Genomic DNA, 17848 nt, shown 5'->3' on the forward strand with positions numbered 1-17848 from the left:
TTCCATTATATTTTCTCTTTGCATTTCAGTTTGGGAAGTTGTATTGAATTTTCAAGTTTACCAATATATTTATAGGCTGTGTCTGATCTGATGATGATCCCATCAAAGGCCTTCTTTATTTCTGTCACATGCTTTTGATTACTAGCATTTCCAACTCTGCTTACTTTACCTATCTGTTCTTGTATGTTGTCCAGTTTTTCTGTTGGAGCCCATAGAATACTAATAATAGTTATCTCATATCTAGACAATATCTTTATTGTCTAATAAAGTCCGAATCTCTGTATATACAAGTCTGGTTCTCTTGCTTTCTTTACCTCTTTAGACTGTACTTTTTGCCTTTTGGTATGTCCTGAAACTTTTTTTTTTAATTTTTTAAAATTATTATTTATTTATGATAGTCATACAGAGAGAGAGAGAGAGGCAGAGACACAGGCAGAGGGAGAAGCAGGCTCCATGCACCGGGAGCCCGACGTGGGGTTCGATCCCGGGTCTCCAGGATCGCGCCCTGGGCCAAAGGCAGGCGCCAAACCGCTGCGCCACCCAGGGATCCCTGAAACTTTTTTTTTAATCCGAATGTGTTTTGTTGGGTAAAATTCATTGAAGTAAATAGGCCTTTAGTGTGAAGTTATGTGTTTATCTATGAGTAAGGTTTGATTGCTTTTTGCTGTAGCTCTATATTGCAAAGGCTAAAATTTTTTCTATTCTTTTTCTCTTTTGTCTTTGAGTTCACTTAGGGAGTCCTCCTTAATAGAGCCTGAGCCTTGTAGTTCTTTCAACTGTAATCCCTTGTTAATACATGGTAGCCTTGTTGATGTAGTAGTAAGTTGTGGCAGAGAGAAGCTGTCTATTATCCTTGATTAGGTCTTAGTCTTTTAGTGAGCTTGTGCCTCTGAAATGTGACCATCACAAGTGTTTCTCAGATTTTTTTTTTCCTCCTTAGATGAGACAGGAAGAATGGAGAGTATCTGAATTAGGGATTCCATTCTTCCATGTTGATTAGTCTTTGTTCAAATCATGGTTATGCTCCATCAAAATTGTCTCCCTTGAGGGCAGACCTTTGTCAAGGAGAGCAAGATGCTCTAGGATTATTTCAAAATAGTTACTTTTCTCCTCACTTGGCGGAAAGCATGAGAGGACTTTTCTCTGAAAAACTGCTGTGTTCTTGGAGGGGAAAATAATGATAATGTGGGGGCCTTCCTAAGGCTGGGACCCCAGGAATTTTTTTTCTCTCAAGCTAGTTCATGTTCATTCTCCCAACAAATAGTCAGTAGTGTTACTGCACATGGCTGGTTTCAATGATAGTTTCTGTTCCTGGTAAGTGTGATTCTCTGTATTTACCTTTATTGATATTTTGGGGGGGTAGAGGTTTGTTCTATGTTCTTAATTCTCTGATGGAGAGTTTTTTATTGTCAGATTTACAGTTGTTTTATGTTGTGAGGTTGGAAATAATGATTTACAAGCTCTATACATGCTGGAACAGAAACCAAAAGTCTATTTGTTTGTATCTTTAGTGACTGGTTGGATTATTTTAGTGAAGTCTTTCTTCCCCTTCCCCCTTCCAATGTGAAGATGTTTCTCAAAGTGTGCGGACTTGAATATGTTCACAGTTACCCTGGAATGACAGTGGTTTTGGCAGGGCCATGTTGTACATTATGTCCCTAGTACTTATTTATAACTAGAAGTTTGTACCTTTTGACCACCTTCCTTCAGTTTCCTTTCTCCCTCTCCTCTGCGTCTGGTAACTACAACTCTAATTGTTTTTCTGTGAGTTTGTTTTTGTTGTTGTTGTTTATTTGTGTTTAGGTTCCATATATAAGTGAGTATTTGTCTTTATCTGTCTGACTTAATTCACTTAGCATAATTCCTACAAGTTTCATCCATGTAGTTAGTTGCAAATGATAAGATTTTCTCATTTTATTATGGCTGAACAATATTCCTCTGTGTGTGTGTGTGTGTGTGTGTGTGTGTGTGTATACCACATTTGAACATAGGAGTATAGACATCTCTTCAGGATAGTGATTTCATTTCCTTCATATATATGCCCAGAAGTGGGATTGCTGCATGGTATGGTAGTTCTGATTTTTTGAAGAACCTCCAATTGTTTTCCATGGTGGCTGCACCAATTTTCATTCCTACTAACAGTGCATAAGGATTCCCTATATGTATATCACAACTTGTTTTCCATTTATCCACTAATGAACATGTGTTAGGTGTAGTAAATACTACTATAAACATGGAGGTACAGGTATCTTTTTTAGTTAGTGTTTTCATTTCCTTTGGATATATTTTCAGAAGTGGTATTTCTGGATCATATGGTAGTTTTATTTTTAATTCTCCATTTAAAAAATTGAAGTATAGTTGACACACAATGTTACATTAGTTTTAGGTGTACAACATAGTGATTTGACAACTCTGTATGTTTTGCTATGCTCACCACAAATGTAGCTACCCCCTGTCACCATCCAATGGTTATTACAATTCCATTGACTATATTCCCTATGTTTTACTTGTTCATTCCATAACTGGAAACTTGTATCTTGCAGTCTCCTTCTTCCATTTGCCCATCCCTCCATCTCCTCCCCCACCATGACATATTTAAGGGACTGTTTCTGCTTTGTTCCATTTGTTTTGTTTTTTCTAGATTCCACATATGAGTAAAATCATATGCTGTTTGTCTTTTTCTGTCTGACTTATTCCACTTAGCATAATACCTTCTAGGTCCATCCATGTTGTTGCAAATGTCAAGATCATATTCCATTGTATTTATCTACTATATCTTCTTTATCCATTCATCTTTTGGTGGATTTATGGATTGCATCTGTATTTTGTCTATTGTGAGTAATGCTGCAGTAAACATAGGAGTGCATATATCTTTCCAAATTAGTGTTTTTCTTTTATTTGGGTAAATACCTAGTAGTGGAATTACTGGATCATATGGTATTTCTATTTTTAATTTTTTTGAGAAAACTTCATACTGTTTTCCTTAGTGGCTGTACCAATTTACATTCCTACTAGCAGTGCAGTTCCTTTTTCCTCTCATCCTCAGCAACATTTTGTTGTTTTATGAGTTTTTGATTTTACCCATTATGATTGGTGTGAGGTGATATATCATTATGGTTTTGGTTTGTATTTCCCTGATGATTAGTGATGTGCATATTTTCATGTGTTTGTTGGCCATCGATACGTCTTTGGAAAAATATCTTCAAATCCTCTGGCAATTTATTTTTCTTTTTTTATATTTTTAAAAATTTAATTTCAATTAGCTAACATATAGTACATCATTAGTTTCAGATGTAGTTTTCAATAATTCATCAGTTGCATATAACACCCAGTGCTCATCACATCACATGCTCTCCTTAACGTCCATCACTTAGTTACCCCAACTCCTGACCCACGTCCCCTTCAGCAACCTTCAGTTTGTTTTCCAGAGTTAAGAATCTCTTATGGTTTTTCTCCCTTTCTGATGACTTCCCATTTAGTTTTCCCTCCCTTCCCTTATGGTCCTCCAAACTATTTCTTATATTCCACATATGAGTGCAACCATATAATTCTCTTTTTCTGATAGACTTATTTCATTTAGCATAATACCCTCCAGTTTCATCACGTTGATCTAAATTGCAGGTATTCATCTTTTCTGATGACTGAGTGTGTGTGTGTGTGTGTGTGTGTGTGTGTGTGTGTGTGTGTATAAATCACATCTTCTTTATCCATTCACCTGTCAATGAACTCTTGGTCTTTCCACAGTTTGGCTATTGTGGACATTGCTGCTATGAACATTCGGGTGCAGGTGCCCGTTTGTTTCACTATATCTGTATCTTTGGGGTAAATAGTAGTGCAATTGCTAGGTCATAGGGTAGCTCTATTTTTAACTTCTTGAGGAACCTCCATACTGTTTTCCAGCATGGCAGTACCAGCTTGTATTCTTACCAACAGTCTAAGAGTGTTCCCCTTTCTCTACATCCTCGTCAACATTTGTTGTTTCCTATCTTGTTAATTTTACCCATTCTAATTGGTGTAAAGTAGTATCTCATTGTGGTTGTGATTTTTATTTCCCTGATGACAAGTGATGTTGAGCATTTTTTCATATGTATGTTGGCCATTTGTATGTCTTTTTTAGAGAAATATCTGCCCATTTTTAAATTGGATTACTTGGGGGTTTTGTTGTTGTTACTGTTGAATTGTATAGGTTCTTTATATATTTTGGACATTAATCCGTTATTGTATATATCATTTTTAACTATCTTCATAGACAGGTTGCCTTTTTAGTTTGTTGATGATTCCTTCACTGTGCAAAACCTTTTTATTTTACTGTAGCATCAATAGTTTATTATTGCTTTTGTTTCTTTTGCCTAGGGAAACAAATATAGAAAATATTGCTAAGGCCAATATCAAAGAAATCACTGCCTGTTTTCTTCTTGCAGTTGTATGGTTTCAGGTCTCTCATTTGGCTTTTTAATCCATTCTGGGTTTGTGTGTGTCTATATGGTGTAAGAAAGTGGTCCAGCTTCATTCTTTTGCATGTAGTTTTTTAGGTTTTCCTTATACCATTTACTGAAGATGTTGTCTTTTCCCCATTGTATTTTCTGGCCCCTTTTCAATGATTAATTATATTATTAATATATTAATTATTATTAATTACATTATCGTTCTTCTTCCTCAAGATTACTTTGTCTACTTGGGTCTTTTGTTATTCTCTACAAACTTTAGGATTATGTGCTCCAGTTCTGTGAAAAATGCTGTTAGTAAAAAAAAAAAAATGCTGTTAGTATTTTGATAGTAATTGCATTTAATCTGAGATAGCTCTGGTTAGGATGGACATTTTAACAATATTAATTCTTCAGTTCTTCCAGTGAGCATGGTATATCTTTTCATGTTTTTGTCCTCTTCAATTTCTTTCATCTGTGTTTCATAGTTTTCAGAGTACAGGTCTTTCACCTCCCGGTGAAAAGTAGGTTTTTTTATTCTTTTTGGTGCAGTTGTAAATGGAATTGTTTTTTAATTTCTCTTTTTGTCGCTTCATTATCAGTGTACAGAAATACAGCAGATTTCCATATATTAATTTTGTGTCTTTCATCTTTACTGAATTCATCTATTACTTCTAAGGCTTCTTTTAGTTTTCTATGTATAGTGTCATGCTATCTGCAAATAGTGAAAGTTTTTCTTCTTCCTTACCAGTTTGCTTGCTTTTATTTCCTCTCCTTGTCTGATTACTGTTTCCATACTATGTTCAATAACGTGGTGAGAGTGAAATCCTTTTCTTGTTACTGATCTTAGAGGAAAAGCTCTCAACCATTTGCCATTGAATATGATAATAGCTGGGGTTTGTCATATATGGCTTTATTATGTTGAGATGTGTTCCCTCTTGATCCACTTTGTTGGGAGTTTTTATCATGAACAGATGTTGAATTTGTCAAATGCTTTTTCTGTATCTATTGAGACGATCGTGTGGTTTTTATCCTTCATTTTGTTAACATTGTATGTTAAATTGATTGATTGCTGAATATTGAACCATTCTGACATCCTCAGAGTAAGTCATAATTGATCATTGTGAATGAGCCTTTTTAATCTTAAATGTGTTTTGCTAATGTTTTGTTGAGGATTTTGGATCTATGTTTATCAGGATGTTGACCTTTAGTTTTATTTTGTTTTGTAGTATCTTTGTCTGGTTTTCATATGTGAGTAATGCTGGCTTTGTAAAATGTATTTGGAAGTTTTCCTTTCTCTTCTATTTTTTTCAATAGTTGGAAGAGAATAGGTATTAACTGTCCATTAAATATTTGGTAAGTTTCACTTGTGAAGTCCTCTGGTCCTGGAATTTTGTTTGTTGGAGTATTCTGATTACCAGTTCAATTTTGTCACTAGTAATTGGTCTGTTTAGATTTTCTACTTTCTGATTCAATTTTGGAAAATTGTGTATTTCTAGGAATTTATACATTTCTTCTAGGTAGTCTAATTTGTTGACATAAAATTTTTCATAACTGACTCATAATCCTTTGTATTTCTGAGGTGTCAGTTATTACTTTTCCCTTTCATTTCTCAACATATTTACTTGGGTCTTCTTTATTTCTTGATGAATCTGACTAAAGGCTTATCAATTTTACCTTTTCAAAATATCAGCTCTTAGTTTTATTGATCTTTTTATTGTTTTTTAGTTTTTATTTAATTCATTTTTGCTTTGATCTTTATTATTTCCTTCCTTCTAGTAACTTTGGCTTTGTTCTTTTTCTAGTTACTGTGGATAAAAGATTAGGTTGTTTATGTAGATTTTTCTTGTTTCTTGAGGTAGGCCTGTAGTGCTATAAATTTTCCTCTTAGAGCTGATTTTCTTGTGTCCCAAAGATTTTGAAGTGTTATTTTTTGTCTTGGGGTGTTTTAAAATTTCCTCTTTGATTTTTTTTTGTTGTTGTTATTGACTCATTTGTTGTTTAATAGGATGTTGGTTAGGATTCGTATGTTTGTGGTTTTTTGTTTTGTTTCTTTGTTTTGTATTTTTAGGGGTTTTGTTGTTTTCTTCTTGTAGTTCTAGTTTCTTACCACTGTCATCAGAAAAGATATGTTTTCAATCTTCTCAAATTCATGTGTTTTGTAGCCTAACATATGATCTGTCCTCAAGAATGTTCCATGTACACTTGAATGTGTATTCTATCGTTTTTGGATGGAATATTCTCTATATATGTTGAGTCCATCTAGTCTAATATGTCGTTCAAAGACAGTTTCCTTAATGATTTTCTGTCTGGATGATCTACCCATTGTTCTAAGTGAAATGTTCAAGTCCCTTCCAATTATTGTCAGTCACTACCTTTATATGTTAAAATTTGCTAGGTGGGGATCCCTGGGTGGCGCAGCGGTTTGGCGCCTGCCTTTGGCCCAGGGCGCGATCCTGGAGATCCGGGATCGAATCCCACGTCGGGCTCCCAGTGCATGGAGCCTGCTTCTCCCTCTGCCTATGTCTCCGCTTCTTTCTCTCTCTCTCTGTGTGTGACTATCATAAATAAATAAAAATTAAAAAAAAATTTGCTATGTGTTTCAATATTGGGTGCATAGATATTTGTAATTGTTATATCCTCTTGTTGGATTGATCCCTTTATAGTTATGTAATGCACCTCTTTGTTTCACATCACAGTCTTTGTTTAAAAGTCTATTTTGGGGCAGCCCGCATGGCTCAGCGGTTTAACACTGCCTTGGCCCACGGCCTGATCCTGGAGACCTGGGATCAAGTCCCACATTGGTCTCCCTGCATGGAGCCTGCTTCTCCCTCTGCCTGTGTCTCTGCTCTTCTCTCTATGTATCTCTCATGAATAAATAAACAAAATAAACAAAATAAAAGTCTATTTTGTCTGATATAAGTATTGCTAGTCCAGCTTTTTTTTTCCACTTCCATTTTCATGGAACATATTTTTCCAGCCCTTCACTTTCAGTCTGTATGTGTGTTTATGTTTGAATTGAGTCTCTTATAGGCAGCATATAGGTGGGTCTTATTTATTTTTTCCGTTCTATCACCCTATGTCTTGATTGGAGCATTCAGACCATTTATCTTTAGAGTAATTATTGGTAGGTATGTACTTATTGCCATTTAGTGGATTGTTTTTCTTGTTGTTTTATAGTTCCTGTCTGTTTCTCCTCTTGTTCTCTTTCCTTGTAACTGGTGTTATTCTTGTCTTTCCTTTTCTTTATTTTTTTGTGTATCTATTATGGGTTTTTGGTTTTGGGTTAAGGTTCATATATAACATCAGAAGTATTTAGCAGTTTATATTAAGTTGATGGTCACTTAAGCTCTAATGCATTCTAGTCACTCCTTCCCTCCATAGTCATATTTTATGAATAAGTTGTCATGTTTTACATATTTTTATTTTGTGAATTTCCCTCTAACTTTTTAGTTATATCTAACTATAACTAAATAAATAACTAGATAAAAACTAAAAGCTAGTTTATATCTAAGTTTCTTAGATATAATTGATTTTATTTCTTTGCCTTTTAACTTTCATACTAGTTTTATAAGTGGCTGCTCTATTAACTTTACTGTATATTTGCTTTTCTGCATGACATTTTTCCCTTTCATAATTTTCTCATAATTATGGACTTTTCTACTTAACAAAGTCCCTTTAACATTTCTCACAAGGCTAATTTAGTGGTGACAAACTACCTTACCTTTTGTATGTCTCAGAAATTCTTTATCCGTCCTTCAATTCTGAATAATAACCTTGCTGGGTAGAGAATTTTTGGTTGTAGGTTTTTCTTTTTGGCACTTTATATCATGCCACTCTCTTCTGCCCTGAAAAGTTTCTGCTGAAAAATCAGCTGATAACCTTATGGAGTTTGCCTTTTATATAACTAGTTGCTTCTTTCTTGCTGCTTTTAAAATTCTCTATCTTTAAACTCTTTGGGTTCATCTCATTTGGAACTCTCTGTGATTGGAGCATTCAGATCATTTATCTTTAAAGTAATTATTGATAGGTATGTACTTATTGCCATTTTCTATGCTTTTCTTTTTCTCTTTCCCACTGGAATCCCTATAATAGGAATATTTGTTCACTTGATGTTGTCTAAGAGATCCTTTGACCTATCCTCATTTTTGTTTTTATTTTATTTTTTGCTGTTTTGCTTGGGTGCTGTCCATTACTCTGTCTTCCATGTTGCTGATTCATTCTTCTGTGTCCTCCAATCTATTGTTGATTCCCATTAGAAGGAATCAACTAACAACTAAATAATATTTTTTTTGTATTGGTTACTGTATTTTTCAACTCTGATTGTTTTTTTGTTTTGTTTTGTTTTTTTGTATTTTCTGTTTCTTTGCTGAAGTTCTCACTGAGTTCATCCAGTCTTCTCTCCATTCCAGTGAGCATGTTTGTGGTCTTACTTTGATCCTTTTTATCAGAGAGATTAGTTACCTCCCATTTCATTTCATTCTTTTTCTAAAGTTTTGTCTTTTTATTTTATTTGGAGCATATTCCTCTGTCTTAATTTTTCTTGCCTTTCTGTGTTTGTTTCTATGAGTTAGGAAGAAGAGCTAATTTTCATAAACTTGAAGGAATATTCCTGTATGTTATCATTCTCTGTATAGACTGTGCCTGGTAAATTTTGCTAGCTGGCTGAAAATGTGGCTGAATGGGCTGGGGGATCTGGGACATTCAGTGCTGAGGCTGTCTTGGTGGGATGGCTAGAGCTAAAGTGGCCATGGATTGGGGCTGTCCTGGGATTCTGTGCACAGAAGGCATCTTGGTTGGACCCAACTTTCCCTTGGGTGGAAGGTTGAGCTGTCCTGGGACTCCTTGCACAGAGGACACTCTAACAGGACAACTGAAGCTGAAGTGGCTTCAAGTCTGAAGGAGGCTCAGAGCTCTCTGCATAAGAGGCAGTGTGATATGATGGATCAACCTGAAATGGTGCAAGTTGGAGCATTCTTGGGCACTCCACAGGTGGGGCACTTTGGCAATGTTAATGGAAAAGGTGTGGCCCTGGAGTGTTCTAGCATGCTTTGTGCCTGAATCACCTTGCCTGCCTTTTTTTTTTTAATTTTTATTTATTTATGGTAGTCACAGAGAGAGAGAGAGAGAGGCAGAGACATAGGCAGAGGGAGAAGCAGGCTCCATGCACCGGGAGCCTGATGTGGGATTCGATCCCGGGTCTCCAGGATCGCGCCCTGGGCCAAAGGCAAGCGCCAAACCACTGTGCCACCCAGGGATCCCACCTTGTCTGCCTTTTATAGAGAGCTTTAAATATTCCATTCTATCTCTATTATGGTCATATAAGCTGTACACCATTTTGGATTTACTTTTCACTCTAAGAGTATATACTTTGCACTTTTAATTGTCATAGTCTACCTTCAAATAATATATTACTACATAGTACACTTTAATTTCTTCCTTCTCACCATTTATCCTAATGTTCTTACATTTTACTTCTTAATGTATTGTGTACCTCATAGTGCATTATTATTATTTTCACTTTAAAGAAATTAAAATAATGTGGTAAATGAAAGGCTTTTTTTAATTCACCCACATATTTACTATTTCTTATGCTCTTCATTCCTTTGGTTGGATCCAAGTTTTAATCTACTGTCATTTTCTTTTTGCTAGAAGAATTTCCTTTAAATATTTCTTGCAGTCTGTTGGCATCAAACTCAGGTTTTGTTTGTGTTAAAATATGTTTATTTTACCTTCATTCTTGAAGAACATATTTGTTGGTTAGAAAATTCTAAGTTGGTAGGCATTTTTTTAGCATTGTTCTTTCTTCTTAAGGTTTTCATTAAATTCCAGTTAGTTAACATACTGTGCAATGTTAGTTTCAGGTGTATGGTATAGTGATTCAGTTCTATACACCTGATGCTCATCATAAGTACACTCCTTAATCCTCATTTAACCCATCTATTTAACCCATATCCCCCACCTCTCTTCTGGTAACCTTTAGTTTTCTATAGGTAAATTCCTCTCTTTTTTGGTTTGCCCCTCTCTTTTTCCTTCCCTTTTATTCTGTGTTATCTGCCTTATGTAGTCTCTGGAGAGAAAGCTGAAGTCAAGTTTATCTTTATTTCTCTACACATGTTTTGTTTTATTTGTTTTTTTTACTCTGGCTGTTTTTATTTTTTTAAGATTTTATTTATTTGTTAGAGAGCATACAAGCAAGGGAGAGAAGCAGAGCAGAGAGGAAGAAGAAAGGGGAAAGAACCTCAAGCAGACTCCACACTGAGTGTGAAGCTCTATGCAGGGCTCAATCTCATGACCCGGAGATCATGACCTGAGTTACTTGGGCTATATTAATTTTTTTTCTCTTTATCACTGATTTTCAGAATACAACTTTCCACAGTTGGAATTATGTTGTTTTCCTTGTGTTTGTAACACTCCATTATAAGTTTCATCAAATTCAGAAAATATTTGGCCATTATTTTTTTTTCATTATTTCTTCAAATATTTTTTGTTTCTCTCTCTCTCTCTCTCTCTCTCTCTCTCTCTCTCTCTCAACACACACACACACAAACACACACACACACACACACACACATTTTCCTGAAACTCCAATTCAGAGTACATTAGATATTTGATATTGTTCCACAGATCATTAACACTCTACATTTTTTCCTGATTTTTTCTCGTTTTGCTTCATTTTATATTGTTGTCATTCTTTTGTCTTCAAATTTAGTGATCTTTTCTTCTTACATGTCTAATATGTTAATTCCATTCAATGAAAATTTTATTTCAGAGATTATATTTTCATCTTCAAGAAGTCCATTTGGTTCTTTTGAATGTATTTTACTTTTTTCCTCATTATTTTTTCCCTTTAAATCCTTGAGCCTATTGGGTGCATTTATAAGAGCTGTTTCAATGTCCTTTTTTGCTAATTTCATTATGTCTGCCACATTTGCTTCTATATTGATTAACTGACTTTTCTCTTGATTATGGATCTCATCTTCCTACTTCTGGCCCCATTTAGTAAATTCTTTTTTTTTTTTTTTTTTTTTTTTCATTTAGTAAATTCTGATTGTATTCTGGATATTGTTAATTTTACATCGTTGAGAACTAGATTTTAAAATTGTTAGATTTATCTTGCCAAACTAAGTTATTTGACATTTACCTGTATTTTTTCAAGGATTATTTATATGTTCTTCAGAATAGCTCTAGAATAGACTTTATTCTAGGTGTAACTTATCCCCACTATTAAGGTGTGACTTTCTTGCGTTTTCTGTTGAGTTCCTAGTTTCTGTTGAATACCTTGTATAGTCAGTGATGTATCAATGTCTCCTGTCTGGATGATGAGATTTTTTTTTGTTTTTGTTATTAAAGATTTTATTTATATATTCATTAGAGACACACAGAGAGAGGCAGAGACATGGGCAGAGGGAGAAGCAGGCTTCCTTGTGGAGAGGCTGATGTGGGACTCTATCTAGGACCCCGGGATCATGCCCTGAGCCAAAGGCAGACGCTCAACCATTGAGCTACCCAGGCATCCCTGGATAATGAGATTTTGAATGCTCAGTGGTCCTATATCAGATGTGGGAATTGCCTGACTCAGTTTTCCTGGTGATTGTTATTTCCTAGAAAGTTCTTTGCCTAGCTGCACAGTATCACCTGTCTATGTGCAGATTAAAATTATAAAAAAAATTATATCACCTCCCTCTTTTTTCAGTGGGTATAGAGCTAAATTGTAACCCAGCTTATCAGGCTTCGTCTTGTGAGGTTTTTTTTAAATACCTTTTCAAATGTATGTCCTATCACTCTTCCCTGTGGTCTCTGAACTACAACTATACTAGTCTTCTCTCTGTTGTTGGAGCATGTCATTTTCCCTCCCTCGACACACTTCCTTTGGGGCCTTTGCAACTAGCATTCCTTCAATTTGAAAAGCCACCTTCTACAACAAACACTGTTTATCTACATACAATTCAGATCTCAGGTCATGTGTCATTTTTACTCAGGGAAATCTTTCCTGACTTCTCTGACCCTCTTAGTCTAGATCACTTTACTTTGTTATATGCTTTTTTTCTCTAGAAATATTTGCTTAATATGTATTTATATAGTTATTTGTGTGATTATTTGATTGATGTTTGGCTCTCCCATAGTCTGGAAGTGTCGTGAGAACACAGACTATTTTGCTTGTCATGGGATAGACATCTAGGCACGTTGACTGAATATACTAAAAAAATATGGAATGGATGGATAGTGGATGGGTAGATGGATGAGTAGAAAGTTGCTTGAAGAATGAGTGAGAAACTGAGGAAGGAAGGGAAGGAAAATTGTGGCCAAATAACTTATTCTAGGAGCAATTTTTTTGTGCTTTGTACTTCTAAAAGCAGAAAAATTTCTTTATTTGTCTCTCAGTTCTGTCAGCTTCACATAATACCAAAAACTTCTCTGTAGGTGGCAGTGCACTTACATAAGATATTTCTCTGAAACAAAAAAAGGGGGTGGCATTATCTTGAACTTTTAAAAGCATTTATATAACTTGAGTCTCATCTTGCAGTTTTTAAAACATGCTCTTATTTCCTATAAATGTGGATTTATCCTGAATTTATACTTGCTTAGTGTCTTTTCCCCTCAGACTTACTAGTAAGTGCTAGAGAACTAACAGTCCTCATTTTATGATACGGTTATGTAGATCAGCATGCCACTTAAGAATTGGAAAATGGGTATTGTGAGTGAAACAGTGGTAGCTATTGTTTTGCCTTTACAACAATAATATTTATCTTCTAGAATAATTGAAACTGGCAAAAATAGAAGTATAGACCAAACATATATGTATCGTAACTAGCGTTGGGTTTGATACTTTTAAGTCAGAAAAGTTGTTTTCTAAACACATTAAAAATAATAACCAGTTCATCATCTTACTCATGGATTTTATGTATAGTCATTTAAAGGCTGAATCCATATTCCCCAGTGTGTTTTGTACATATTTTTACCACTTTTATTGTAAAAATTCTTTATAATCTAAGTATACTGTCAAAAGATTTTCCCCACTTTGTTGTCCATGTTGTAGTCTTTTCAAATTAAAAAATATGTGTATATATAATAATAATTTTGTCTTTGCAGCACTTAAATGCAGAAAGGTCTTACAAGTCCCAGATTTCTACCTTACACAAGTCAGTTGTAAAGATGGAAGAAGAACTTCAGAAGGTTCAGTTTGAAAAAGTGTCTGCCCTTGCAGATTTATCTTCCACAAGGGAACTTTGTATTAAACTTGACTCAAGCAAAGAACTTCTTAATCGACAGCTGATTGCCAAAGATCAAGAAATAGAAATGGTATGTGATCATTTTTAAATGGTTATTTTAATATTATTGTTACTATAAAATTACTACAATTTTAGAACAAATTCTTTTTTATAAAATATTATGTCAAGCCATATCTATCACCTTTAGATTTCTAAAGTCCAAGAGATATTAAAAAAACTAAAGTCCAAGAGATAAATTTATGACACCTGTATCCCAACAATTCAAGAAGGTAACAAAAACTTTCCTTTTGAGTATGTAATTTGCATTTACTTTTAGCCAGAAGAATTATAAAACACATAGCAATCAGCAAAGAACTATGAAGTTGGGGTTTACTCAGCTAAATTATAACTTTAATGATATTCTTTTAAGCTATATTTATTTAATGGTTGGGTTCTTTTAAGCTGTAATTCATTTGATTGTACCTACTGACATTGCACTTGCCACCATGAAATGAGTTTCAAAACATGAATTGACCTAGAGGATATTATGCTAAGTGAAATACATCAGAGAAAGACAAATACCACATGATTTCACTTATATATTCTACTATATGTAGAATCTATAAAACAAATGAATAATACAACCCATAGGTACAGAGAACAAAATGATGTTTACACAGGTGGGCAAAATGGGTGAAGGAGAGTGGGAGATACAGGTTTCCAGTTATGGAATGAATAAGTCATTACTCATACTATTAAAGATATAGTGTAGGGAATATAGCTGATGGTATTGTAATAGCATTGGATGATGACAGATGGTAGCTACACTTGTGGTAAGCATAGCCTAACATACGGATTTGTTGAACCATTATGTTGTACACCTGAAACTAATGGAACATCATGCACCATTTATACTCAAAAGAAGGAGAAGGAGAAGAAGGAGAAGGAGGAGGAGAAGAAAAGAAGAAGAAGAAAGAAATAAGAAAAGAAGAAGAAAAAGAAGAAGGAGGAGGAGGAGGAGAGGAGGAGGAGGAGGAGGAGGAGGAAAGAAAAAGAAAAAGAAGGAAGAAGAAGAAGAAGAAAAAGAAGAAGAAGAAAGAAGAAGAAGGAAGAAGAAGAAGAAGAAGAAGAAGAAGAAGAAGAAGAAGAAGAAGAAAAGAAAGAAAGAAAGAAAGAAAGAAAGAAAGAAAGAAAGAAAGAAAGAAAAAGAAGAAGAAAGAGAGAGATAGGTCCTTGCCCTCAAGGACCTCACTGTATTGAGATGAGTGTTATACTAATAAAAAATAGTCAAGGCTTTAGAGAGGGAATTCCTAATTGGCCTGTGGGTGTCAGGGAGGGGTCCACATTGATGTGGTACTGAGCTCAAAAGGGAGAAGGCATCCTATTCAGAGAGAACAAGTAGACAATGATATGGAATTATAAATGAATTCTCGAGTGAATAGTAAGTGATTTGCAATGGCCATTGTAGCATGCACAAGTGAAAGTGGCTGGAGATATTTGGAGAGATAATTGGAGCCTGGATCCTAAAGGGATACACACACACACACACACACACACACACACAGTATAATTGAATTTACCCAAAGAATACAAAAATATTAATTCAAAGGGATATATAACACCCCCATGTTTGTAGCAGAATTACCTACAGTAGCCAAATTATGAAAACATCTCAAGTGTCCATTGATGGATGAATGGATAAAGAAGATGTAGAATAAATGAATATTACTCAGCCATTAAAAAGGAATGAAATCTTGCCATTGCAATGACATGGATGGAGCTAGAGAGTATTATACTAAATGAAATAAATTAGAAAAAGACAAATACAATATGATTTCACTCATGTGAAATTTAAGAAACAAAACAGTTGAGAAAAAGGAAAAAAAAGAGAGAGAAAGGCAAACTAAGAAACAGACAGACTTGTATAGAAAACAAACTGATGGCTACCCAAAGGAAGGTGGGTAGGGGGATGGATTAAATAAATAATGGGGATTAAGGAGTGCATTTATTGTGATGAGCACCGGGTGTTATATGGAAGTGTTGAATCACTATATCACACACCTGAAACTAATATTACACTATATGTTAACTAACTGGAATTTAAATAAAAACTGTGTAAAAAGTCCCCACTTTGTTGTCCATGTTGTAGTCTTTTCAAATTAAAAAATATGTGTATATATAATAATTTTGTCTTTGCAGCACTTAAATGCAGAAAGGTCTTACAAGTCCCAGATTTGGTCATCTTTACAGTTCCAGTTTTTTTATTTTGTTAGTCTGTTGTTTTTTAGGAGGATATGATGCATTTGAGAATCATGTGTCTATTGGTTTCTGTAAGAATCCACTGTTAATATTTTATTAATGAAGTGTTATATGCAAGAATTTTCTGACTCTTCCTTAAAATTATTTTATTTCAGCAGGAACTTTTTAATGATGGAAGTAACCCATGAATAGATCCTCACTGTAGAAATTTTTTTTAAAGTCCTTAATTTTTTCCTTTTTTTTTTTTTTAAATAAGACTATTTGAGAGAAAGAACGAGTAGGGAGGAGGGGCAGAGGGAGAAAGAGAGAGAAACAGACTCCCCACTGAGCAGGGATCATGATGCAGGGCTCCATCTCAGGACCCAGAGATCATGACCTGAGCTGAAGGCAGATACTTAACTGACTAAGCCACCCAGGCAACCCCTTCAATTTTTCTTTAAAAATGTTTTTTATGGTTTGAGCACATGCACTTGATGGGATGAGCACTGGGTGTTATTCTATATGTTGGCAAATTGAACACCAATAAAAAATAAATTTATAAAAAATATTTTTTACGTTTTTTCAAATTGGAAAAGTAATAAATGCCATTGTAAATGAAATATTATTAAAAGGAAATGCTAGAAAATATTATCCCAAAGCTTATTAAAATAATAATACACCATGACCAAGTTGGGTATATTCCAGTAAATTTTTTTAAGCTTTAAAATCATTACCCTTAAAAGTACAATATAAAAAGTTAAAAGTGATTTATATTAATTTTTAAACATTTTAAGGATGTTTACTTCAAGTTTTGTAGCTTCTTCACTATTCTCATAGTATTTTTTCTATTTTTTCTTTTATGTTAAAATACACATAATATAACCTTTTCTATCTTAACCATTTTTAAGTGTACGGTTCAGTAATAATAAATACATTCACATTGCTGTGCAGGCATCATCACCACCACCTGTGCCCATAACTCTTCATCTTGTAAATCTGAAACTCTATACCTATTAACAGTAACTCCTTATTATCCCCTTTCTCCAGCCCATGGCACCCATCATTATACTTTCTCTCTTTATGATTTTTACTACTGTAAGTACCTCATGTAAGTGGATTCATATAGTATTTGTCTTTTTGTGGCTGGCTTATTTCACTTAGCATAATGCCTGCAAGGTTCATGGGTGTTGTAGCATATTACAGAATTTCTATCATTTTTAAGGCTAAATAATATTCCATCATATGAATATACTGCATTTTGCTTATCCATCATTCATTAGATGCTTGGGTTGCTTCCATATTTTAGTTATTGTGAATAATGCTGCTGTGAACATAAGTGTACACCTATCTCTTCAAGACTTTTCTTTCAATTCTTTTGGATTTATACCCAGAGGCTGAATTTCTGGATCATGTGACAATTCTACTTTTGATTTTTTGAGGGGATTTTGTACTGTTTTCTACAGTGACTGTACTATTTTTCATTCCCAGCAACAGTGCACACAGGTTCCAGTTTCTCTACACCCTTGTCAGAGGGTTGATGTATTTCAGCTTTGTTTTTTTCTCTTCTTGATAATAGTGATCCTAGTAATAGTGAAGTGGTCCAGGCTAAGTATAAATGTATTTTAAAATACTCCTGACATAATTTTTTGTCTTTCTATATATATGTATATTTAATTAATTAATTAATGTTTATCCCCATAATAAACTGTAATTTCAAGTGCAAGGGCTGTCTTATTTACATTTGTATTTCTTCAGCTATACTGTGCATATAGGGTACACTCAAATAATTTTGTCTAAATTAAATTTTGATTTTGAGATAATTGTAGATTCACATGCAATTGTAAGAAATAATACAAAGTATCATTTACCTGTGTTCCCCCAGTGGTAACCTCCTGCAAAACTATTGTTTAATATCACAGCCAGGATGTTGACATTTAATCAGGCAAGGTATGAAACATTTCCATCACAGGATCC

The 17848-nt window shown here is 34.4% G+C and overlaps 1 protein-coding gene across 7 annotated transcripts in view; it reads left to right on the plus strand.

The window, feature by feature from the left end:
* Positions 1-17848, plus strand: part of TSGA10 (testis specific 10) — a 128672-nt gene that overhangs the window by 87700 nt on the left and 23124 nt on the right. For all 7 annotated transcript variants that reach the window (XR_005987778.1, XR_005987777.1, XM_041754842.1 and 4 more), the window contains one exon: positions 13518-13727. Coding sequence is in view for 5 of the 7 variants with exons in the window: in XM_041754842.1 (XP_041610776.1) it covers positions 13518-13727 (210 nt within the window). In the remaining 2 variants the exon portion in view is untranslated. The remainder of the gene's footprint in view (positions 1-13517; positions 13728-17848) is intronic.

The sequence above is a fragment of the Vulpes lagopus genome, chromosome 5 (assembly GCF_018345385.1).
Source record: "Vulpes lagopus strain Blue_001 chromosome 5, ASM1834538v1, whole genome shotgun sequence".
Taxonomy (NCBI): Eukaryota; Metazoa; Chordata; class Mammalia; order Carnivora; family Canidae; genus Vulpes; species Vulpes lagopus.